The sequence below is a fragment of the Salmo salar genome, chromosome ssa03 (genome assembly GCF_905237065.1).
Source record: "Salmo salar chromosome ssa03, Ssal_v3.1, whole genome shotgun sequence".
NCBI classification, from domain to species: Eukaryota; Metazoa; Chordata; class Actinopteri; order Salmoniformes; family Salmonidae; genus Salmo; species Salmo salar.
The window spans coordinates 101,867,396-101,894,018 of NC_059444.1; the positions used below are offsets into that span (position 1 = coordinate 101,867,396).

The following is a 26,623-nucleotide window of genomic DNA, read 5'->3' on the forward strand; positions in this document are numbered from 1 at the left end:
CACTCTTTCTTTTCAAAATAATTGTACTCTTTGCAGGCTGTCAGGCTGTTTAGTTACAGAGGAAGGCTGTGCTTCTCTGGTCTCAGCTCTGAGGTCAAACCCCTCACACCTGAGAGAGCTGGACCTGAGCTACAATCACCCAGGAGACTCAGGAGTCAGACTGCTCTCTGCTGGACTGGAGGATCCACACTGCAGACTGGAGAAACTCAAGTATGTACATGTGTCGATCTGTTGATGAGTGACATACTGTAAGACATTTTTCTGCGTTTGGGTTTGTTATGATCATTTATAGTTAACAGGTTAGGTATCATAATTGATAGTTATCAGGTTAGGTACTGTATGTTCATTTAAATGTACTGTAAACCAGACATTTTACTTACCACCACATGGAAAATGTGATATGCTGACTGTGTGTGTGTGTGTGTGTGAGAGAGAGAGAGAGAGAGAGAGAGAGAGAGAGAGAGAGAGAGAGAGAGAGAGAGAGAGAACCAGTGTGTACATTTACTGTCTGTTCTCCTGCTCCCCTTACAGTGTGAAACCTGATGGAGTGTTAACAATCAAACCATGGCTTAGAAAATGTGAGTGTTGACTAATGTTCAGAATTATCCTGTTATTACTCAGTCTAATTTCAAGTTGATTCAAAGAAAGATCATTTTTCAGAGCTTGTTAAGTGATCTATGTATGTGTGGTTACACTAATTAGACTTCGCTCTGTTGTGGTTATATTTTGCTGTGTGTTTGTGTTTTATCCAAGACAACAGTCATTAACCCCTATTATATACTGTATAATATATGGCTCCATTTACTATATAATGTATGGCTCCATATACTATACTGTATAATATATGGCTTCATCTAGATAACCATCTTAGATAACCTTTCCTTTGTCTTTTAATACCTAGAAACATTAACATTCTGATGTAGTATGACGATGATTTGTGATATACCTGGTTTCATCCATCAGATGTCTGTGATCTCACACTGGACCCAAACACAGTAAACAGACTCCTCTTTCTGTCTGAGGAGAACAGAAAGGTGACATGTAGGAGAGAGGAGCAGCCGTATCCTGATCACCCAGAGAGATTTGAGGACTGTGAACAGGTGCTGTGTAGAGAGGGTCTGACTGGGCGCTGTTACTGGGAGGTAGAGTGGAGTGGGAGAGGGGCTTACATAGGAGTGACATATAAAGGAATCAGCAGGAGAGGAGGGGTTAATGACTGTTGTCTTGGATACAATGACAAGTCCTGGAGTCTGGACTGCTCTGACAACAGTTACACGGTTTGGCACAATAATAATCCCACTACCATAGACGTCCCCTCCTCCAGCTCCCACAGAGTAGGAGTGTATCTGGACTGGCCAGCCGGCACTCTGTCCTTCTATAGAGCCTCCTCTGACACACTGACCCATCTATACACATTCACCTCCACATTCACTGAGCCCCTCTACCCAGGGTTTAGGCTTTGGTATGACACCTCAGTGTCTCTGTGTCAAACACAACATGATGTTTCACTCTAATCAGGGTCATGTTCAGTAAGACACACTGGAGCAACAATGTAGAATATCTCTCTAGTCATGAGATAAAATGTTATTATTATATCTAAATATTCATGATTATACACCACCTAAGTGAATAGTCATTAATAGAATGAATTACCCCACTGTGTTGTTAAACTGGTTTCATTTACACATCACTGATCTGGTTGTTATTGGGTTTGTAAATATTGTAGCGTCCCAGGTTCCCAGACAGGTTAATATAATCAATCACCCCACTGTGTTGTTAAACTGGTTTCATTTACACATCACTGATCTGGTTGTTATTGGGTTTGTAAATATTGTAGCGTCCCAGGTTCCCAGACAGGTTAATATAATCAATCACCCCACTGTGTTGTTAAACTGGTTTCATTTACACATCACTGATCTGGTTGTTATTTTGCTTCTTAGTGTTTGTAAATATTGTAGAATGTTTATTTGTCAAATTCTTGACACAACAATCTGGGTTGTGTATAAACTTAATTCAACTGAATGAAATGATGTGACAGATGTGACTAATAAAGGGTCATCAACCAGATGGAAGAAGAGAGGTGGACATGTTTTAATACTGATCACAATATGACAGTACAGTAATAGATGGAAGAAGAGAGGTGGACATGTTTTAATACTGATCACAATATGACAGTACAGTAATAGATGGAAGAAGAGAGGTGGACATGTTTTAATACTGATCACAATATGACAGTACAGTAATAGGGGTTGTGTTCAGTACATAGAAATGGGTCGTATTCAGTTAAGGAGGAAGCTTTTATCTCACACACACTCACTAATAATTCTGTTTCTACTACTGTATGATGCTGTAAACACACTCACTAATCATTCTGTTACTACTACTGTATGATGCTGTACACACACTCACTAATTATTCTGTTTCTACTACTGTATGATGCTGTAAACACACTCACTAATCATTCTGTTACTACTACTGTATGATGCTGTACACACACTCACTAATTATTCTGTTTCTACTACTGTATGATGCTGTACACACACTCACTAATTATTCTGTTTTTTCTACTGTATGATGCTGTAAACACACACGTACCCATGGATTTAGTGTTGTAGATACAGTTGAAGTCAGAAGTTTACATACACCTTAGCCAAATACATTTAAACTCAGCTTTTCACAATTCCTCACATTTAATCCTAGTCTTAGGTCAGTTAGGATCACCACTTTATTTTAAGAATGTGAAATGTCAGAATAATGGTAGAGAGAAGGATTTATTTAAGCTTTTATTTCTTTCATCACATTCCCAGTGGGTCAGAAGTTTACATACACTCAATTAGTATTTGGTAGAATTGCCTTTAAATTTTTAACTTGGGTCAAACATTTTGGGTAGCCTTCATCAAGCTTCCCACAATAAGTTGGGTGAATTTTGGCCCATTCCTCCTGACAGAGTTGGTGTAACTGAGTCAGGTTTGTAGGCCTCCTTGCTCGCACACACTTTTTCAGTTCTGACCACAAATTTTCTATAGAATTGAGGTCAGTGCTTTGTGATGGTCGCTCCAATACCTTGACTTTGTTGTCAAACTTTGGAAGTATGCTTGGGGTCATTGTCCATTTGGAAGACCCATTTGCGACCAAGCTTTAACTTCCTGACTGATGTCTTGAGATGTTGCTTCAATATATCCACATAATTTTCCTGCCTCATGATGCCATCTATTTTGTGAAGTGCACCAGTCCCTCCTGCAAAGCACCCCACAACATGATGCTGCCACCCCCGTGCTTCACGGTTGGGATGGTGTTCTTTGGCTTGCAAGCCTTGCCCTTTTTCCTCCAAACATAATGATGGTCCTTTGTTTCATCAAACCAGAGGACATTTTTCCAAAAAGTATGATCTTTGTCCCCATGTGCAGTTGCAATCCGTACTCTGGCTTTTTTATGGTAATTTTAGAGCTTCTTCCTTGCTGAGTGGCTTCTTCCTTGCTGAGCGGCCTTTCAGGTTATGTCGATATTAGACTCATTTTACTGTGGATATAGATACTTTTGTACCTGTTTCCTCCAGCATCTTCACAATGTCCTTTGCTGTTGTTCTGGGATTGATTTGCACTTTTTGCACCAAAGTACGTTCATCTCTAGGAGACAGAACGTGTCTCCTTCCTGAGCGGTATGATGGCTGCGTGGTCCCATGGTGTTTATACTTGCATACTATTGTTTGTACAGATGAACGTGGTACCTTCAGGTGTTTGGAAATTGCTCCCAAGGATGAACCAGACTTGTGGAGGTCTACAATTTTTTTCTGAGGTCTTGGCTGATTTCTTTTGATTTTCCCATGATGTCAAGCAAAGAGGCACTGAGTTTGAAGGTAGGCCTTGAAATATATCCACAGATACACCTCCATTTGACTCAAATTATGTCAATTAGCCTATCAGAAGCTTCTATAGCCATGACATCATTTTCTGGAGTTTTCCAAGCTGTTTAAAGGCACAGTCAACTTAGTGTATGTAAACTTCTGACCCACTGGAATTGTGATACAATGAATTATAAGTGAAATAATCTGTCTGTAAACAATTGTTGGAAAAATGACTTGTGTCATGTACAAAGTAGATGTCCTAACCGACTTGCCAAAACTATAGTTTGTTAACAAGAAATTTGTGGAGTGGTTGAAAAACGAGTTTTAATGACTCCAACCGAAGTGTATGCAAACTTCCGACTTCAACTGTATGTGGTAGTGGAGTAGAGGCCTGAGGGCACACATTGTGTGTTGTGAAATATGTTGTGAAGGTATTGTAATGTTTTAAAATGTTGCCAAACCCTAGGAAGAGTAGCTCCTGCAGTAGCTAATGGGGATCCATAAATAAATATATCATAAATACAGTTACTTCTAATACCTCTGGGATGTTGTCCTCTTTTTTCTATGACTCTGATCACAGACTTCTAATACCTCTTGGATGATGTCCTCTTTGCAGGCTAGGACCATGTACTTCTTCATGTGACCTCATCAAAAACCTGAAAGAGTGGAGGTATTGGTTTCCATCCTGGCCAGTGGACCAGACCCATAGACTGGAGGTATTAGTTTCCATTCTGGCCAGGGGACCAGACCCATAGACTGGAGGTATTAGTTTCCATCCTGTCCAGGGGACCAGACCCATAGACTGGAGGTATTAGTTTCCATCCTGGCCAGGGGACCAGACCCATAGACTGGAGGTATTAGTTTCCATCCTGGCCAGGGGACCAGACCCATAGACTGGAGGTATTAGTTTCCATCCTGGCCAGGGGACCAGACCCATAGACTGGAGGTATTAGTTTCCATCCTGGCCAGGGGACCAGACCCATAGACTGGAGGTATTAGTTTCCATCCTGGCCAGGGGACCAGACCCATAGACTGGAGGTATTAGTTTCCATCCTGGCCAGGGGACCAGACCCATAGACTGGAGGTATTAGTTTCCATCCTGGCCAGGGGACCAGACCCATAGACTGGAGGTATTAGTTTCCATCCTGGCCAGGGGACCAGACCCATAGACTGGAGGTATTGGTTTACATCCTGGCCAGGGGACCAGACCCATAGACTGGAGGTATTAGTTTCCATCCTGGCCAGGGGACCAGACCCATAGACTGGAGGAATTAGTTTCATACAGGAGAATGATCAGAGTCATGTCTCCACTATTACAGGTGTCACGGTTGTCGTTGGGAAAGGAGGACAAAAATGCAGCAGGTATGTGGTTGCTCATCTTGAACTTTTATTAGACTCAAAATGAACACCAAAATAACAAAACGAACTCACGATCAACGAACAGTCTTCTCAGGCTCACACACGTTAGACAAGAAACAATCTCCCACAAAACCTACACCAAACAATTACCCATTTAACCTCTCTGGGCTAGGCGGGACGAATTCGTCCCACCTACGTAACAGCCACTGGCAGCCTGTGGCGCGATTTTCAAAACGTTAAAAATCCTATTACTTCAATTTCTCAAACATATGACTATTTTACAGCTATTTAAAGACAAGACTCTCGTTAATCTAACCACACTGTCCGATTTCAAAAAGGCTTTACAACGAAAGCAAAACATTAGATTATGTCAGCAGAGCCAGAAATAATCAGACACCCATTTTTCAAGCCAGCATATAATGTCACCAAAACCCAGAAGACAGCTAAATGCAGCACTCACCTTTGATGATCTTCATCAGATGACAACCCTAGGACATTATGTTATACAATACATGCATGTTTTGTTCAATCAAGTTCATATTTATATCAAAAACCAGCTTTTTACATTAGCATGTGACGTTCAGAACTAGCATACCCCCAGCAAACTTCCGGGGAATTCGCTAACATTTTACTAAATTACTCACGATAAACGTTCACAAAAAGCACAACAATTATTTTAAGAATTATAGATACAGACCTCCTCTATGCACTCGATATGTCCGATTTTAAAATAGCTTTTTGGTGAAAGCACATTTTGCAATATTCTAAGTACATAGCCCAGGCATCACGGGCTCGCTATTTAGACACCCGGCAAGTTTAGCACTCACCATAATCATATTTACTATTATAAAAGTTTGATTACCTTTTGTTGTCTTCGTCAGAATGCACACCCAGGACTGCTACTTCAATAACAAATGTTGGTTTGGTCCAAAATAATCCATCGTTATATCCGAATAGCGGCGTTTTGTTCGTGCGTTCCAGACACTATCCGAAATAGTAAAGAAGTGTCGCGCGCATGGCGCAATTCGTGACAATAAAATTCTAAATATTCCATTACCGTACTTCGAAGCATGTCAACCGCTGTTTAAAATCAATTTTTACGACATTTTTCTCGTAGAAAAGCGATAATATTCCAGTGTAATATAAGCCCAGTGTCCCTTGATCGGCCACTTGAGAAAGGCGATAATGTGTTTCAGCCTGGGGCTGGAATGACGACATTCTGTTTTTTCCCGGGCTCTGAGCGCCTATGGACGACGTGGGAAGTGTCACGTTAGAGCAGAGATCCTTAGTAAATGATAGAGATGGAAAAGAAGTTCAAGAAATGGTCAGACAGGCCACTTCCTGTAAAGGAATCTCTCAGGTTTTGACCTGCCATTTGAGTTCTGTTACACTCACAGACACCATTCAAACAGTTTTAGAAAATTTAGGGTGTTTTCTATCCATATGTAATAAGTATATGCATATTCTAGTTACTGGGTAGGAGTGGTAACCAGATTAAATCGGGTATGTTTTTTATCCAGCCGTGTCAATACTGCCCCCTAGCCCTAACAGGATATAGGACTCTCAATCAGAGGCAACGAGGAAGCACCTGCCTCCAATTGAGAGTCCCAAACCCCCATTAAACTAACATAGAAATACACTCACTAGACTAAACATAGAAATACATAAATATAGAACATAAACCAAAACCCGGAAATAATAAATCAAACGCCCTTCTACAAAAACATCACCCCGAACCACATAAAACAAATACCCTCTGCCACGTCCTGACCAAACTACCATAACAATTAACCCTTATACTGGTCAGGACGTGACAGTACCCCCTAAAGGTGCAGACCCGGAAGCACCTCGTGAATAAACAAAACCCCAACAACAACAAAAAATCCCCTAAACTAAAGGGAGGGAAGGGAGGGTGGCTGCCGTCACCGACGGCACTTGTGCTACACCCCCCCTCCCCAACCCACCTAAGCAGGTGGTGGTTCAGGCTCCGGCCTACTGTCCTCCAAAATGCACACCGACCCGATCAGCCTCGGGCCGTAGGCAGACTCCCCCTGTTCCAGATCATGGGCAGACCTCTTCCTCTCCACCCTGTAGGCAGACTCATTAATTAAACAGTTAATCACTTTAAGTTCTGAATTGTCAGGCTTACTCAGTTCAGGGTTGCTGCTAGACTCCCTTGGTTTTTGGTCATCGGCAGACTCTGGGCAGATGGGCCACTCTGGCTGATCCTGGCCGATGGGCCACTGGCATCTCCGGGCAGTCGGGCCGCCCTGGCATCTCCGGGCAGTCGGGCCGCTCTGGCATCTCCGAGCAGTCGGGCCGCTCTGGCATCTCCGGGCAGTCGGGCCGCTCTGGCGACTCCTGACTGACGGGCAGCTCTGGCGACTCCTGACTGACGAGCAGCTCTGGCGACTCCTGACTGACGGGCAGCTCTGGCGACTCCTGACTGACGGGCAGCTCTGGCGACGCCTGACTGACGGGCAGCTCTGGCGACGCCTGACTGACGGGCAGCTCTGGCGACGCCAGACTGACGGGCAGCTCTGGCGACGTCGGACTGGGCTGACGCACTGGAAACCTGGTGCGTGGTGCTGGTACTGGACGTGCCAGACTGGGAACACGCACCTCCAGGCTAGTGCGGAGAGCTGGCCTGGGGCTCCATCCTCGCCCCGAAAAACTGCCCTTGTGCCCCCCCCAAAAAAATTATTGGGGCTGCCTCTCGGGTTTACTTAACCTGTTAGGGCTAGGGGGCAGCATTTGCACGTCTGGATAAAAAAATGTACCCGATTTAATCTGGTTACTAATCCTACCCAGTAACTAGAATATGCATATACTTATTACATATGGATAGAAAACACCCTACATTTTCTAAAACTGTTTGAATGGTGTCTGTGAGTATAACAGAACTCATTTGGCAGGCAAAACCCTGAGACATTTTCTGACAGGAAGTGGATACCTGATGTGTTGTATTGACTTTAAACCTATCCCATTGAAAAACACAGGGGCTGAGGAATATTTTGGCACTTCCTATTGCTTCCACTAGATGTCACCAGCCTTTACAAAGTGTTTTGAGTCTTCTGGAGGGAGATCTGACCGAACAAGAGCCATGGAACGATGATGTCCCATTAGACACCTGGCGCGCGAGTTCATGTTGGGTACCCTCGTTCCAATACGTTATAAAAGAGTATGCATTCGTCCACCTTGAATATTATTCATGTTCTGGTTAAAAAAGGCCCTAATGATTTATGCTATACAACGTTTGACATGTTTGAACGAACGTAAATATATTTTTTCCCCTCGTTCATGACGAGAAGTCCGGCTGGCTTAGATCATGTGCTAACAAGTCGGAGATTTTTGGACATAAATGATGAGCTTTTTTGAACAAAACTACATTCGTTATGGACCTGTGATACCTGGAAGTGACATCTGATGAAGAGAATCAAAGGTAATGGATTATTTACATAGTATTTTCGATTTTAGATCTCCCCAACATGACGTCTAGTCTGTATCGCAACGCGTATTTTTCTGGGCGCAGTGCTCAGATTATTGCAAAGTGTGATTTCCCAGTAAGGTTATTTTTAAATCTGGCAAGTTGATTGCGTTCAAGAGATGTAAATCTATAATTCTTTAAATGACAATATAATATTTTACCAATGTTTTCTAATTTTAATTATTTAATTTGTGACGCTGACTTGACTGCCGGTTATTGGAGGGAAACGATTTCCTCAACATCAATGCCATAGTAAAACGCTGTTTTTGGATATAAATATGAACTTGATAGAACTAAAAATGCATGCATTGTCTAACATAATGTCCTAGGAGTGTCATCTGATGGAGATTGTAAAAGGTTAGTGCATCATTTTAGCTGGTTTTATGGTTTTGGTGACCCTGTCTTTGACTTGACAAAACATTACACACAACTCTTGTAAATGTACTGTCCTAACATACTCTAAATTTATGCTTTCGCCGTAAAACCTTTTTGAAATCGTAAAACGTGGTTAGATTAACCTCTATGGGCTAGGTGGGACGCTAGCGTGCCACCCGTGGTGCACTCCATCAACAGCAGGTGCATTTCAAGAGCGGCAAATTTGAATCCAAATAAATGTCAAAATTCTAATTTTTCAAAAATACAACTATTTTACACCATTTGAAAGATAAACATCTCCTTAATCTAACCACGTTTTACGATTTCAAAAAGGTTTTACGGCGAAAGCATAAATTTAGAGTATGTTAGGACAGTACATTTACAAGAGTTGTGTGTAATGTTTTGTCAAGTCAAAGACAGGGTCACCAAAACCATAAAACCAGCTAAAATGATGCACTAACCTTTTACAATCTCCATCAGAGGACACTCCTAGGACATTATGTTAGACAATGCATGCATTTTTAGTTCTATCAAGTTCATATTTATATCCAAAAACAGCGTTTTACTATGGCATTGATGTTGAGGAAATCGTTTCCCTCCAATAACCGGCAGTCAAGTCAGCGTCACAAATTAAATAATTAAAATTAGAAAACATTGGTAAAATATTATATTGTCATTTAAAGAATTATAGATTTACATCTCTTGAACGCAATCAACTTGCCAGATTTAAAAATAACCTTACTGGGAAATCACACTTTGCAATAATCTGAGCACTGCGCCCAGAAAAATACGCGTTGCGATACAGACTAGACGTCATGTTGGGGAGATCTAAAATCGAAAATACTATGTAAATAATCCATTACCTTTGATTCTCTTCATCAGATGTCACTTCCAGGTATCACAGGTCCATAACGAATGTAGTTTTGTTCAAAAAAGCTCATCATTTATGTCCAAAAATCTCCGTCTTGTTAGCACATGATCTAAGCCAGCCGGACTTCTCGTCATGAACGAGGGGAAAAAATATATTTACGTTCGTTCAAACATGTCAAACGTTGTATAGCATAAATCATTAGGGCCTTTTTTAACCTGTTGGGTCTAGGGGGCAGCATTTGCACGTCTGGATAAAAAAAATGTACCCGATTTAATCTGGTTACTAATCCTACCCAGTAACTAGAATATGCATATACTTATTATATATGGATAGAAAACACTCTAAAGTTTCCAAAACTGTTTGAATGGTGTCTGTGAGTATAACAGAACTCATTTGGCAGGCAAAACCCTGAGACATTTTCTGACAGGAAGTGGATACCTGATGTGTTGTATTGACTTTAAACCTATCCCATTGAAAAACACAGGGGTTTAGGAATATTTTGGCACTTCCTATTGCTTCCACTAGATGTCACCAGCCTTTACAAAGTGTTTTGAGTCTTCTGGAGGGAGATCTGACCGAACAAGAGCCATGGAACGGTGATGTCCCATTAGACACCTGGCGCGCTACTTCATGTTGGGTACCCTCGTTCCAATACGTTATAAAAGAGTATGCATTCGTCCACCTTGAATATTATTCATGTTCTGGTTAAAAAGGCCCTAATGATTTATGCTATACAACGTTTGACATGTTTGAACGAACGGAAATATATTTTTCCCCTCGTTCATGACGAGAAGTCCGGCTGGCTTACATCATGTGCTAACGAGACGGAGATTTTTGGACATAAATGATGAGCTTTTTTGAACAAAACTACATTCGTTATGGACCTGTGATACCTGGAAGTGACATCTGATGAAGAGAATCAAAGGTAATGGATTATTTACATAGTATTTTCGATTTTAGATCTCCCCAACATGACGTCTAGTCTGTATCGCAACGCGTATTTTTCTGGGCGCAGTGCTCAGATTATTGCAAAGTGTGATTTCCCAGTAAGGTTATTTTTAAATCTGGCAAGTTGATTGCGTTCAAGAGATGTAAATCTATAATTCTTTAAATGACAATATAATATTTTACCAATGTTTTCTAATTTTAATTATTTAATTTCTGACGCTGACTTGACTGCCGGTTATTGGAGGGAAACGATTTCCTCAACATCAATGCCATAGTAAAACGCTGTTTTTGTATATAAATATGAACTTGATAGAACTAAAAATGCATGCATTGTCTAACATAATGTCCTAGGAGTGTCATCTGATGGAGATTGTAAAAGGTTAGTGCATCATTTTAGCTGGTTTTATGGTTTTGGTGACCCTGTCTTTGACTTGACAAAACATTACACACAACTCTTGTAAATGTACTGTCCTAACATACTCTAAATTTATGCTTTCACCGTAAAACCTTTTTGAAATCGTAAAACGTGGTTAGATTAAGGAGATGTTTATCTTTCAAATGGTGTAACATAGTTGTATTTTTGAAAAATTTGAATTTTGACATTTATTTGGATTCAAATTTGCCGCTCTTGAAATGCACCTGCTGTTGATGGAGTGCACCACGGGTGGCACGCTAGCGTCCCACCTAGCCCCAAGAGGTTAACCAGAACATGAATAATATTCAAGGTGGACGAATGCATACTCTTTTATAACGTATTGGAACGAGGGTACCCAACATGAACTCGCGCGCCAGGTGTCTAATGGGACATCATCGTTCCATGGCTCTTGTTCGGTCAGATCTCCCTCCAGAAGACTCAAAACACTTTGTAAAGGCTGGTGACATCTAGTGGAAGCAATAGGAAGTGCCAAAATATTCCTCAGCCCCTGTGTTTTTCAATGGGATAGGTTTAAAGTCAATACAACACATCAGGTCTCCACTTCCTGTCAGAAAATGTCTCAGGGTTTTGCCTGCCAAATGAGTTCTGTTATACTCACAGACACCATTCAAACAGTTTTAGAAACTTTAGAGTGTTTTCTATCCATATATAATAAGTATATGCATATTCTAGTTACTGGGTAGGATTAGTAACCAGATTAAATCGGGTACATTTTTTTTATCCAGACGTGCAAATGCTGCCCCCTAGCCCTAACAGGTTAAGGAGATGTTTATCTTTCAAAGGGTGTAAAATAGTTGTATGTTTGAAAAATTTGAATTTTGACATTTATTTGGATTCAAATTTGCCGCTCTTGAAATGCACCTGCTGTTGATGGAGTGCACCACGGGTGGCACGCTAGCGTCCCACCTAGCCCATAGAGGTTAACCCCTCCATAGCCCTGGAAATGCACATCTTCATCTCCGACCACCTCCATTTCTCCCGCCAGTCCAAATTGAATTCCCCTTGCTCCTTACTCTGCTGCTTGGTCTATATTTGGTGGGAGATTCTGTCACAGTTCTCGTCGGGAAAGGAGGACCAAAATGCAGCAGGTATGTGGTTGCTCATCTTGAACTTTTATTAGACTCAAAATGAACACCAAAATAACAAAACGAACTCACAATCAACGAACAGTCTTCTCAGGCTCACACACGTTAGACAAGAAACAATCTCCCACAAAACCTACACCAAACAATTACCCATATATAGGACTCTCAATCAGAGGCAACGAGGAAGCACCTGCCTCCAATTGAGAGTCCCAAACCCCCATTAACCTAACATAGAAATACACTCACTAGACTAAACATAGAAATACATAAACATAGAACATAAACCAAAACCCGGAAATAATAAGTCAAACGCCCTTCTACAAAAACACCACCCCGAACCACATAAAACAAATACCCTCTGCCACGTCCTGACCAAACTACCATAACAATTAACCCTTATACTGGTCAGGACGTGACAACAGGAACAGTATCTATACAGGAGAATGATCAGAGTCATGTCTCCACTATTACAGTAACAGTATCTATACAGTAGAATGATCAGAGTCATGTCTCCACTATTACAGGAACAGTATGTATACAGGAGAATGATCAGAGTCATGTCTCCACTATTACAGGAACAGTATCTATACAGCAGAATGATCAGAGTCATGTCTCCACTATTACAGGAACAGTATCTATACAGGAGAATGATCAGGGTCGTGTCTCCACTATAACAGGAACAGTATCTATACAGGAGAATGATCAGAGGCATGTCTCCAATGTCCACATTAGGGAAAGAAGTCACACTTCCTGTTTCCACTCATCTTTATTTGACTTGCTGTAATACAGAGATACAGGCCGTCTTAAATCGTACATTAACTCTCTTAACTTTTCTTCATTTTGTCTTCATTGAAAATGTGTCACGTCCTGACCATAGTAAGTTGTTATTTTCTATGGTAGAGTAGGTCAGGACATGACAGGGGGTGTTTGTCTGTTTTTGTATTTCTATGTTCAGTTTCTAGTTTTGTATTTCTATGTTGGTGTTGTTTGGGTTGATCTCCAATTGGAGACAGCTGATCCTCGCTACCTCTAATTGGAGGTCATATTTAAGTTGATGTTTGTCCCACCTGTTTTTGTGGGTGATTCATTTTGAGTAGTGTGTTTTCCTCTCTGCGTCAAGTTTTTTTTTGTTTGTTGTATTTCTAGTATTTAGTGTATAGCATTTAGTTATACGGAATAAATAAATATGTGGAACTTCGAACACGCTGCATTTTGGTCCAATCCTTCAGACAGCCGTGACAAAATGAAAGCTGTATGTTTCTTTATTCACCATTTCAATAAGGGAAGAACCAGTTTTAATGTCCAGCAGGCTCTGACAAGACCCAGAAAGTATTAACACTTCAAGACTCTATGGTCAGATGACTTTTCATAGAGACGTAATGGTAAATAATGGTAATGAGGGGAGGACTAAGACCATAGTACACCACTACACTGGGAGTAGAGAATCATCAATAGTGTTGCTGTGGACACTGGGTAATCTGACTAACACACACACCTGTTTGACCTCTCTGTGACCTCACTGTAGGACTACACTTATGTTACTATTCTGAGTCAATTCAGGTAGAATTTAATGTCCTGTGTTTGTGTTAACCATGGCAACCAGCATTGTAAATTAAGAGATGTGCAGAAAGATAATCAGACTCTGTGTCTGTGGATCCTTTCCCCTTGTATGTTTCATATCAGACTCTGTGTCTGTGGATTCTTTCCCCTTGTATGTTTCATATCAGCCTCTGTGGATCCTTTCCCCTTGTATGTTTCATATCAGACTCTGTGTCTGTGGATCCTTTCCCCTTGTATGTTTCATATCAGACTCTGTGGATCCTTTCCCCTTGTATGTTTCATATCAGACTCTGTGTCTGTGGATTCTTTCCCCTTGTATGTATGTTTCATATCAGCCTCTGTGGATCCTTTCCCCTTGTATGTATGTTTCATATCAGCCTCTGTGGATCCTTTCCCCTTGTATGTATGTTTCATATCAGACTCTGTGGATCCTTTCCCCTTGTATGTTTCATATCAGACTCTGTGTCTGTGGATTCTTTCCCCTTGTATGTATGTTTCATATCAGCCTCTGTGGATCCTTTCCCCTTGTATGTATGTTTCATATCAGCCTCTGTGGATCCTTTCCCCTTGTATGTATGTTTCATATCAGACTCTGTGGATCCTTTCCCCTTGTATGTTTCATATCAGACTCTGTGTCTGTGGATTCTTTCCCCTTGTATGTATGTTTCATATCAGACTCTGTGGATCCTTTCCCCTTGTATGTATGTTTCATATCAGCCTCTGTGTCTGTGGATCCTTTCCCCTTGTATGTATGTTTCATATCAGCCTCTGTGGATCCTTTCCCCTTGTATGTATGTTTCATATCAGACTCTGTGGATCCTTTCCCCTTGTATGTATGTTTCATATCAGACTCTGTGTCTGTGGATCCTTTCCCCTTGTATGTATGTTTCATATCAGACTCTGTGTCTGTGGATCCTTTACCCTTGTATGTATGTTTCATATCAGACTCTGTGGATTCTTTCCCCTTGTATGTATGTTTCATATCAGACACGCCCATCTTTTCAAAGAAACACCATTTTTATTCAGTCGCTAGTTGACTAAAATAAGGAGTGCTTCAGTCCTTGTTTCATTTTCACTTGTTGTTACCTGGTAAATAACCAACAACCATGGATAACCACAAGGAGAATAAGGTGAGGAAACAGTCCATGTCCAAGTAAGTTTTCAGGTTTAGCATCAGGTTTAGTTTTCCTGAACAACTTTTATGGAAGTTGAGTCGCTGTGTAAGTTAACGTTAGACCTTAGGCTTCATTAACAGACAGTTAATCAGATCAGAGAGATCTGGTTCCCAGTTCATCAGGTTTATAATTTAACGTTAGACCTTTGGCTCCATTAACCTCTATGGGCTAGGTGGGACGCTAGCGTGCCACCCGTGGTGCACTCCATCAACAGCAGGTGCATTTCAAGAGCGGCAAATTTGAATCCAAATAAATGTCAAAATTCAAATTTTTCAAACATACAACTATTTTACACCCTTTGAAAGATAAACATCTCCTTAATCTAACCACGTTTTACGATTTCAAAAAGGTTTTACGGCGAAAGCATAAATTTAGAGTATGTTAGGACAGTACATTTACAAGAGTTGTGTGTAATGTTGTGCCAATTCAAAGACAGGCGTCACCAAAACCATAAATCAGCTAAAATTATGCACTAACCTTTTACAATCTCCAACAGATGACACTCCTAGGACATTGTGTTAGACAATGCATGCATTTTTAGTTCTATCAAGTTCATATTTATATCCAAAAACAGCGTTTTACTGTGGCGTTGATGTTCAGGAAATCGTTTCCCTCCAATAACCGGCATTCAAGTCAGCACCACAAATTAAATAATTAAAATTAGAAAACATTGGTAAAATATTATATTGTCATTTAAAGAATTATAGATTTACATCTCTTGAACGCAATCAACTCTCCAGATTTAAAAATAACCTTACTGGGAAATCACACTTTGCAATAATCTGAGCACTGCGCCCAGAAAAATAAGCGTTGCGATACAGACTAGCCGCCATGTTGGGGAGATCTAAAATCGAAAATACTATGTAAATAATCCATTACCTTTGATTCTCTTCATCAGATGTCACTTCCAGGTATCACAGGTCCATAACGAATGTAGTTTTGTTCAAAAAAGCTCATCATTTATGTCCAAAAATCTCCGTCTTGTTAGCACATGATCTAAGCCCGCCGGACTTCACTTCATGAACGAGGGGGAAAAATATATTTACGTTCGTTCAAACATGTCAAACGTTGTATAGCATAAATCATTAGGGCCTTTTTAACCAGAACATGAATAATATTCAAGGTGGACGAATGCATTCTCTTTTATAACGTATTGGAACGAGGGTACCCAACATGAACTCGCACGCCAGGTGTCTAATGGGCCATCATCGTTCCATGGCTCTTGTTCGGTCAGATCTCCCTCCAGAAGACTCAAAACACTTTGTAAAGGCTGGTGACATCTAGTGGAAGCAATAGGAAGTGCCAAAATATTCCTCAGCCCCTGTGTTTTTCAATGGCATAGGTTTAAAGGTAATACAACACATCAGGTATCCACTTCCTGTCAGAAAATGTCTCAGGGTTTTGCCTGCCAAATGAGTTATGTTATACTCACAGACACCATTCAAACAGTTTTAGAAACTTTAGGGTGTTTTCTATCCATATATAATAAGTATATGCATATTCTAGTTACTGGGTAGGATTAGTAACCAGATTAAATCGGGTACATTTTTTTATCCAGCCGTGCAAATACTGCCCCCCTAGCCCCAACAGGTTAACACAGCTGTGAGTTGTTATTTTTTCGTTTTTTCATTTTTGACAAAATGAGCACTCCTGGAAGTGACAGATTTTGACTCATATTGAGTGATAAGACTGAGCTATTTAGAGAATCCCTTAGCCTTTCGACTAATTTTGGGTTAGTTGGACTAATTTTGGGTTAGTTCTCTCAAGAAGAACTAACCCATCTCAACATGACAGAAAGTAAGACAGGGAAACCAATCTCAACATGACAGAAAGTAAGACAGGTGTCGTGACGTTGTATTAGTTAATGTGACGACTGTTGCTCATCGAATGATTAACGGTTCATAATTGCGTGATTAAATGAATTAAGCAATGAATCAAGCAATTATTAACTCATCAACCTGGGGCACCATGGGAAAATTATTTTGATTGAGTTTCTATTTCCCAAATTAACTCAAAGGATATCAGAATATCGATTTTACAACAGTCGCTAAATTAATCAATTTCCTCTACAGTCTCATTCTGAACGTCGCATAATCCGGGAATCTGCACGGACCCGGGCTTCACCAATGAGTTTACCACACCAATCTTAGTTGATTATTTATTTACTAGCAAGCTAAAATGATGATAAAAATACACATACACAAAACACAGTCTAGCTATTGATTAGGACTTAGTATAACGGGCCAACACACTATGGCGCGTGTTACCCAAAATGGGGATTTAAAAGAGAGAGAAACAAAGGAAGTACACGAGAGAAATATACATTTGGGTTCATTTGTCAGCTATGCTTATTTAAACCTAGCCTTGCCCCGAACTGCCGCTCTTATGGGTCAGAATATAATGATGTAATTACGTGTTGGAGGTCTCAGGTGGGAAGCTCCGCGTGTGTCGTTTAGGCTTCTCAATGACGCACTTCTCCGGCGCAACTCTCTGGTTGTCCTCACGATGTCAGTGTCCTTCTTGGCTAAGTGGTCTGATCCCTCGCCCTTGATCTGAAAGGGGTCTTCTGAGGACAGACAGCTCTGTAGCTCAGAGCTCACAACTTCGGACTCGAACGGTGTAGATACCACGATTCAATGGAGAGTGGAGGCTGGGTGGTTCGGCTTGAATTCACCCGCTTAGACACAGCTACTCGTCCGTAGCTCGTGTAGAAAAGATTTCTTTGTCTTCAACCTTGTGTTTCGTTTTGGGGTTCGTTGACTTTGTTAGACCTTCGCTGCAGCTTGGGGTCAATTAGTCTGATATGTTAATTCTTCACTCTCCTGTCTTATACCCTCAGGTCAGAAGTGGGCGTAACCGCCTTTAGGGCAATTCTCTGGGCGGACCAAGTTAAGGGGCAAGGCCTAGATTTGACTAAAATCCTATTTTAGACACTACCTTCACATCTCATCTTTACCAAAACATTCTCTTTGTTTTGGATATTTTCCACACAACGTACAATGTATAAACATCAGGCATATACTGGGAAAACTCTTAAAGGTACAATGTTTTCATAATAACGTAATCTCTTAACCTTTAATAACAATACAAAAGTTACATACATTTTCATATTGCACCTCTCGTCCTGACCACCATTGTGGCTGACGGAAACCATTGTTCCAAAGTCCCTTTATTGCATGTTTAATGTTCTGAGGCCAGTTTTCCATTGTGAGGACAAAGGAATTTCTCTGTGGCCTAAGGTTTATTATGGGCGTGAGGGGTCATAAAACCCCCCACATCTTCAGACCCCTAGATCTCTCCTCCTCTGTTGGGGGTTTGGGAGATAATCTGTAGGGTGGTGGTCTCCTGTACCCTGACCTGATCAGGACAGTCATGACAGTCCCCCTCTGGTAGGTTCAACTTGGAATGATTCTGCATGTTGCAACCCACCATAAGAATGACCATCGGATGTCCTGGTCTGTGGATCATCAGAGCAGCCCCCCCCCTTTGGTGGTTCACCCTGGTAGGCTTTCCGCAAGCTGTGGATCACCACCAGAATGGACCCAGGAGGTCTGGCAGTGGCTCTGTGTTCCGGCCCGTCGTCCGGTTATCCCGGCTAGTGGACCTAGGCAGTAACTTGGCAGACGTTAATAATGCACAACACTCAGGCAATACATCATTACATTTCCTCCCCAAACGAGCGGCGTCTTGGCTCTAAGGCTTCCTAAGTGTCAAAGGTAATGAAACGAAAAATTGGAATAAAAACATAAAAGTATACAAAATATGTCTACCACACCTTAATCATCTAATATGGACTATGTTCTATATATGTCCAAGGTCTAGGCTAAATAGCTCTATCATGGCATTGTCTCTAATGTCATGTCTAGGGTGATCCTACTTGCAGGTGGGTAGTTAAGGCACTTGGAAAAACTTGGCCCCTGAAGGCCAAAGCTTACATCAGGGACATTACTGGGCTGACCTAGCGAGTTCGGGAGAGGAGGCTGGGACTGGGCCCTGTAAGAGGGTTTCCGGGTCCATTGCCAACTTTCCAAAAATCGGGATCGCTTCCGTCCCACGGGTGATCCTAGTATAAGACCTCATTAGGTCTTCCATTGCACGTGTGCGCCTGTGTACGTAGTAGGTACACACGCCAAGGGAAATGAGACCAAGGATCATAGTAACAGTCAGGATACTGTCCGGCACCGTCCAAGAGCGGGCGACAGACCAATCTTTTGGTCTGTAGTCAGTCGGGTCGACTAACAGTGCCTCATCCAGTACGCTAAGATCAACAGTCATGGGTCCCTCGTACTGGATTTGGTATTGAATGGCTTGTGGTAACTCAAGGGAACGTTTAGCAAAAGCGTCCGGCATTTCAATCTCTGTGTCTATCCGGTCTTCGGGAAGGTGGTATAGAGCGAGGTCGTCTACGTGAATAATCGCCCCCTCTGGTACCGTAACAAAAACAGTCTGGTTGGGGAGGTTCAATTGGGTGATGGAGTCATGGCGTTCGTAAGTCATAGTGGCGGACGCGAACGGTGTGTTGACCAACCATCGGTTCCCTACCACCTCCACTTGTGTGGTGGTGGCCCCATCCCTGGCTGTTAGTTTGGCTCTACAGCGTTCTTCGCTGGTGATAGCTTTAATACCACAAAGACGCTCGGTGTTATCCCTGACAAATGGTTTGCTAGGACAAAGGTAGTGGACATCTTTGGTTAGAGTACACATTAGCAGGTTAGGGGTGAGATAGAAATCTGGGTTGTTTTCCTGGTAAGCTACAACTGGGGTGTGGCAATCTTTACGTGGGTACTGTCGCGCCAAAATCCTACATTGAGAACCGTTTTCAATCTATAGATATTCTCCAGTTCAACAACCGGCAGCGTCAGTAGAAAACCCACTTCATTACGATCAACATCAACGTGTATTGGGATGGCCGACCCCAGACTATAGGCCAAATGTGACTGTAACGGCCTTATCGTGGTTGAAGTAGCTGAGGTCAATATGTCGTGCACCATTGAGAGGGGCACTAGATATGAGGGGATTCTATTCATGGCCAAGTGGTCCATAGAAGAGCTAACTTCACGGAGAAAATCCTCCAGTAACAATCGAACCAATTGGACATGGGCATAGTCATGGTTCATGACCTCTGCTAGCTTTCCTACAGACAGGATAGTTTTGTTCAGGAGAGTAGCGTGTGTGTTGACCACCAGAATAGTGTCCTGGAGAGACTTTCCCACATGTTGCAACCTAAGGGCCTGTGCCTTCATCTGCTGCTGGATAAGTGGCATCTCTTCAGTAATCTCCCTAACATTCCTCTTGACTGTGGCTAGACTGACTGCGTTGACGGCAGTGGTACCTAGGGCAAATAGTGACCCTACGGCTGCCCCTATCGATAGTAGCGCCCCGACGAATCGTTTTTTTTTCGCCTGGGCTCAGCTAGTTCTGACTGGGTTACTGTGAACTTTTGGAGTTGGGCCAACATATGGGCAGTGTCTAGCTGGGCGTGCTTAATTGCCTGGCTGGTCCAGTCAGCCCCGGCCCAACTCAAATGCGCCGCAGGTGGAATGTGTTGGCGGTACACATTCTCTGCATCTAGGCGGACATATACCCTCTGCGTGTGTACTCTGCAGTTAGTTATGAGGAGTCCTGGATCGTCGCGGAGAACGATTCCCGTAGGGGGTCCGTTCGTGATTACGTCTGCTGGGTTGGTTTTGACCAGGGCGCAGAGTGTCAGGATCATCCAAAGGAACTCCATCCTACAGAAACGCATAATCAGAGATTGTTGGATTATTTCAGTTATTTGTATTCGTAAACAAAAATTGTTTTGACAACTATTTTTCTGTTTTTCTTATTTTTAATCAGTACAGCGCAGGACGATATCACTAGTGACAACAGATGTATATCTGGTAGCTGGGAAGAGAATAAAAGATATTAGGTGCAACGTACTGGTCTCCTGGAAGGGATCAGCTGAGGGTACTTAAGAATTTTCTTAGTACCTCTGGTTTTTTGCTAGGGTTTTTATCTATTCGGTGCTGGCTAGCACCCCTTCTATTCCCATGGGGGAGTGTACAACTTGATTTGGTTCCGGTGGACCCACTTTAATGTGGCGTTTTGTCGACCTTTGCTGATTTTGATCTGGTAAGCTACAGGTGATAGCTTCACCACAATCTCGTGTGGCCCCGTCCAGTGGGGCAGGAACTTTGTTGCGACGCCCGCGGGTTTGGTGTATATGTAGTACCACACCTTATCTCCGACCTCGAACACCTGGTGTGAGGCTTTTTGTCGTAATAGGTCTTGTCACCTTCTGCACTTCTTTCCAATTGTCCTTGAGCGTACGCAAAGGTAGTCTGGAGATGGTTCCGCAAGTCGGTTACGTATTGATGAGCCGTGTAGGCGGTGGCTGCGGCGACATCTCCCGGTTGGTACAGGAGATGCAGTGGAAGGGTCATTTGCCGGCCCGTCATCATCTCAAAGGGTGTCATTCCCGTAGACCTGTTGCGTGTGGCTCTGATTGCCATCAGTACCAATGGGAGTTTGAGGTCCCAATCTTTGTGGTTGGCTGCCACATATTTCCTCAAGATTCTGACAATTGATTGGTTGCTCCTTTCTACCCCCCCGAGCTCCTAGGGTGGTACACGATGTGGAGTTTAGCTTTGACTCCCAGGAGCTTCCACAGTTCGGTCATTACAGCTGCCGAAAAGTGGGTTCCTCTGTCGCTGTCCACGGTTTCTCCTGGCAGGCCGAAACGACTGAAAACGTGGTTTAGCAAAAGAACGGCAGTGGTTTCCGCTGTATCATTGGTCGTCGGCAGGCACTCCACCCACTTTGTGAATGCGCAAGTCACTGTGAGGAGGTACTTGTTGCCTCTGGCCGACCTGGCAACTGGGCCGACCCAGTCGATCTGGATCGAGCTCCAGGGGTAAGACACACCCTTGCGTTGCAGGGGTGCTCTGTGAAGTGGCTTGGTGGGTTGAAACTGGCAACAAACTAGACACCCCCTCACGTATCGTGCCACGTCTTGTTCCATGTGAGGCCAGTGGGCCACCTGTCGCAATGTTTCACATGTAGCCTTGACCCCCTATGGCCTCCACATGGCTCGTCGTGGGCATGAGCTATCATTATCCCCCTCTTTGTTTAAGGAACCACCCACCTTCGAGCGGTGTCGGTTTCTGAAACATATACCAATAGGTAATCTACAAGTGTGAATTGCTGTTTGGTTGCGTACAGTGAACGCAAGTCGTGTGAACCTGCCAAAGCCAGTTCGGACACTGGGTGGTTGACAGGATCCGACAGGAATGCCATCAAAGTGGCGAGGGACTCATCTTGGTGTTGCATTGCTACCAGGTCGCCATTCATGAATGAATGCGTTAGCAACACATTATGTTTGTGCGACGACGTTTTCCATGGTGCTACATGGCTACGCGTTACCGGAGACACCATAGCTTCCTCAGTGGGTTTTTCGTCTCGAGCAGCAAACACCCAAGGGGTGCTGTGAATTGCACCAGATTTCGCCATGCTGTCAGCATGGTCGTTGTTAAGTTTGTCACGACCAGGTGATTTGGAGTGTCCCTTGACTTTCTTCCAATACACCTGTATGTCGTGTTTGGTGATGAGATCATCACAAGCTAGAATGAGCTCTTTGTTTTTCACCTCTTTACCACTTGAAGTAGTCATGTGCTTTTGTTTCCAAAACGGCAAGTGGCATAAGAAGGTGAGTCTCGCGTAGTTTGAGTCGGTGCAGATCGCCAGTTCTGCCAATTCGTGTTTCACCGCTGTTTGCAGGGTGATCAGCACGCCAGCCACTTCTGCAAACTGGCTGGTCTTGTTGCCAAGCTGAAATTGAAGTGGTTTGCACGGAATGTCGTTGTGCCATACCAATCCCACCCCAGCTTGCAAGTGGTCTAGATGGCGGTAAGAACAGCCATCTACAAATGCCATCGGCATGTCGAGACACACGTTCTCTTCGAAATAGTGATGGTTCGAAGGCAATGGCGGAGCGATGTCACGCGGGGGTGGTCCGGAGTCGGTTTCATCGTCACCACAGTGTTGACACACCGCCAAAGCACTGCCCAAAGGCAGGTTCTTTGCTTTTGCGTAGTTGATTACTACATCATGGCTCTGCAGCGTCATGAGCCAAGCCGCTATCCTGCTGTTGTGTACAGCACCCTCACGGATTCGTTGGCTTTTCAGAAAAGTCACAGGCTGGTGACATGTTTCTATGATCACCTTTTGTCCGCCGACATAACTGGTGAAGTGTTTGATCGCCCAGACTGTCGACAGCAGCGCTTTTTCGCAGTCTGAGTATTTGTGTTCGGCGGGGTTGAGTGTTTTGCTCGCGTAAGCAACCACACGTTTGTCTTGGTCGTATTTTTGGTACAACCCAGCGCTAAGGCTGTGCTCTGAGAAACCGACTTCCAAAAAGAATGTCTTGTCTTTGTTGGGGTATACCAGGCAGGGTGCCTCGCAAAGCAGGTTTTTCAAGGAAGCCACCGCTTCGTTGTGAGTGACATCCCAAACGAATGGGGTGTCTTTCTGAAGAAGGTGAGTCAACGGTTTTGACAAGTCGGCGTAGTTTTCGATGAATTGACGGGAGTAATTACATACTCCCAAGAAGCTGCGCACCTCGTGAAGGTTTGTAGGTGTTTTGATGTTGCGGACTGCTTGGATTCGGTTAGACTGTGGCAGGATGCCCTCGGCACCCACCAGAAGCCCAACGTAGTTTACCTTGGTCCTGCACCATTGTCCTTTCATGATGGCCAACTTAGCCCCTGCAGTCCCGAGTTGGGTGAGAACGTGGTCCATTTCATTGAGGTGATGTGACCAAGTCTCACTTCTCATGAGAACGTCGTCCACGTAAATTATCGTCCCCCTAGAGGCTGCGTCTGGCATCGCCTTGTGCAGGAAGATGTTGAACTCTGAGGGGGAGTTCGCATACCCGAATGGGCAACGATTGAACGTGAAGAGCTTGTTCGAGAAAGAGAAAGCCAACTTGTGTTGGTCACGCGGGTCGACTGTCATGGTCCAGAAACCATTTGCCACGTCGACGGTGGAGAAGTACTTGGCGTTTGCCACCTTTGGCAACTCTTGGTCGAGCTGTGTCATTGGCCAACGAGACAACGGAACCAGTTTGTTGAGTTGTCTATAGTCAATGGTAAGACGACATTTACCCGTTGGTTTCAGAACGGGCCACACGGGAGCGCTATACGTACTGTTACATTCCCTGATTATCCGTTTAGCTAATAAGGAATCGATAATCTCTTGTACTGCTGCGTATGCTGCGAGCGGGATTTTGTATTGTCTAACGAACGTAGGAGTTGCTCCGGGTGGCTTAGGAATACGCACCACATGGATACCCGTAACCCCGCAATCCAGCGAGTCTGTCGACCAGATCTCACTGTGTTTGTTAAACAATTCTCTCAACTGATGGCGTTCAGTGTCATTGACAAGAGCATCAGTCTCCGACAGTAGTTGTATTACCTGTGCATGGAAACCAGGATATGGTTCGGCGACATTGTACAGGTCTTCATCGGGTGGTGACGGCATGTCACCTTTGGAAGAGTCATCGGTTGTTTCCTCACAAGAGTGTACTTCGCATGCAGGAGGAGACGCAATATCATCCTCCGTGACGATGGAGTATATTAACAGGTTGCTGTCAGGATCGACATCCAGCCGGAATGCCGATGTGTCGTCCAGTGGCAAGACAGGAGTTAGTGCTATTGCTTTTGACTGACAAGTAAACAGCGTACCTCCCTCGCCATCTAGGTCTAGGGAGGACGGAAGAGGCCCAATCACAGGAACAACTAGTTCAAAATCATGGAAGGCGTAATCGATCAATGTTCCTAGCTGAGTGTGCCGAGGAATGGAAATATCTGCTTGAGTCAGATTTTGTACCAGGAGGTAAGTGGATCTAGCGGTTAGTTCCAACAGTGGGTTGCCATTGATAGTTAGCCCCAAGTCGAATAGTTTTGGGGAGGGTTGGAAGAACGCAGTGGTGCCTTCCATCCGGTATCCGGGCGCCAGGTTCAGTCTTACAGAAACCTCTGTGGTTCTTGCCGGTATCAACATGGCGGACTCAGTTATCGTCTTGCAAGCTTCAGGAATAGTCTGCCCGGAAGCCATTCGCACCGGGTCGAAAGACAAGGCATGTTGGTTTGGCTGCGCCAAAGACCAAAGAACTTGGTGTAGGGTATCAAGTTTAACACCCAATCTTACCAAAATGTCCGCTCCCACATAGACTGTATGTGGGAGGTCCGCGACAACCAGTAGGTAGTGGGATAATTCCTTGGTTCCAATGCGGATCGATAGCGCACACACCCCTATTGCGGTGAGTGTTGTCTGGGGAGTCGTTCCCAGTGGAAATCTAAACGTTTTCGGCACAAGGGGATGGCAGTTAGCCGTTTTCGAAATTTCGTTGAACATTTCCAAACTGATTGCGGATTTTTCTGACCAGGTGGCCAGCCTGGTATCCTCAGCCATAGTGCCGTTTAGGCACACGCCCCTATCAGAGGAGGGCGGTAAGTGAGGCTGGTGAATCACCCAAGCCGCACAAGAAAACCACATGTTCGGTTAAGTTCCGAGTCGAACTCACATTGTCCTTTGCCACAAATGGCGGGCTCATGGCCAAGTTCACAGGGTTTGCGTCAGATGCTGACGTCGGACCCACATCGTTGCACAATGTATGGCAGGTAGCCTTGGAAGAATGCGGCGAAGTCAACGGAGTTGGCATAGGTATTTGTGACCAGATTTGATTGGTTTTCCAATCCATTAGTGGTACCAAACGGTCAATTAAATCACTCCCAATCAGCATTCGTTCGATTTCGATGCTAGTCACATACACGGGGTGTATCAGTGACACGCTTTCGAAGTTGAGTTTAAGTAGGAGACGTTTGGTTAGGGGCGAGGTAGCTTGAGTGAAACCTCGAAGATTCGTATCGCAATGTTCCGTTTTCAACCAACGTTTTGTTGGGTCCACTGCCCTTTTTAGTTCATCCAGCAAGGTTTCAGATATGAGGGAAATTGTTGAACCCGAATCTATCAGAGCGTGACAGGTCACACAGTCCTCCAGGACTGTTCTAAGGTATGGCCTGTTCGAGTTGGTTTTTCTCGTCATATCCCCAACAAAATGGAGTGGGTTGGGAGAACGGAGCGGTTTGTAATCTGCGTCGATTTCCAAGACAGATAAGTCACCTACGTGACCCAGTGGGTCCTCTATCGGAATGGTAGAGGAATCATCTGTTGCAAAGCTGCTTATCTCGTGCATCTCCACCTCCGTGTCCAAGTCTGTAGACAAAACCTGCGGGCTTGTGTCTAGAACGGGCGGTACCTGGACAGGGATTTGAGTGGGGGCGGGGGTAATGGAAATGTTTGCGTCCTCTTGAATTGCATGAATTTCGGCGGACTCGGTTTCCAACGATTTTACGCCTAGTCATGAGGATTTATCCTTGTCCTCTTTCTCAAATTTCTTACGATGCAGTACATCTTTTATCAGAGCTTCTATATCATTTCGG

At 43.6% G+C, this 26,623-nt stretch overlaps 1 protein-coding gene and 1 long non-coding RNA gene across 2 annotated transcripts; both read left to right on the forward strand.

Annotated features, from left to right (window-relative positions):
* Positions 1 to 122: 122 nt before the first annotated feature.
* On the forward strand, positions 123 to 2,072 carry LOC123741777 (stonustoxin subunit beta-like). Its single transcript, XM_045715986.1, has 2 exons — positions 123 to 578; positions 964 to 2,072. The coding sequence occupies exons 1-2, from the start codon at positions 401 to 403 to the stop codon at positions 1,512 to 1,514; spliced, it is 729 nt and encodes a 242-aa protein (XP_045571942.1). The 5' UTR covers positions 123 to 400; the 3' UTR covers positions 1,515 to 2,072.
* Positions 2,073 to 4,998: 2,926 nt separating this feature from the next.
* Positions 4,999 to 13,606, forward strand: LOC123741778 (uncharacterized). The gene is made up of 2 exons (XR_006769360.1): positions 4,999 to 5,163; positions 12,828 to 13,606. It is a non-coding gene; the product is annotated as an uncharacterized lncRNA (long non-coding RNA).
* Positions 13,607 to 26,623: the final 13,017 nt, after the last annotated feature.

Excerpts from the sequence above, each read along its gene's own strand:
- LOC123741777 (XM_045715986.1), top strand. The coding sequence starts at position 401 with ATGCTGACTGTGTGTGTGTGTGTGTGTGAGAGAGAGAGAGAGAGAGAG. Across the intron at positions 579-963 it reads CAAACCATGGCTTAGAAAAT|ATGTCTGTGATCTCACACTG; the intron begins GTGAGTGTTGAC and ends TTCATCCATCAG.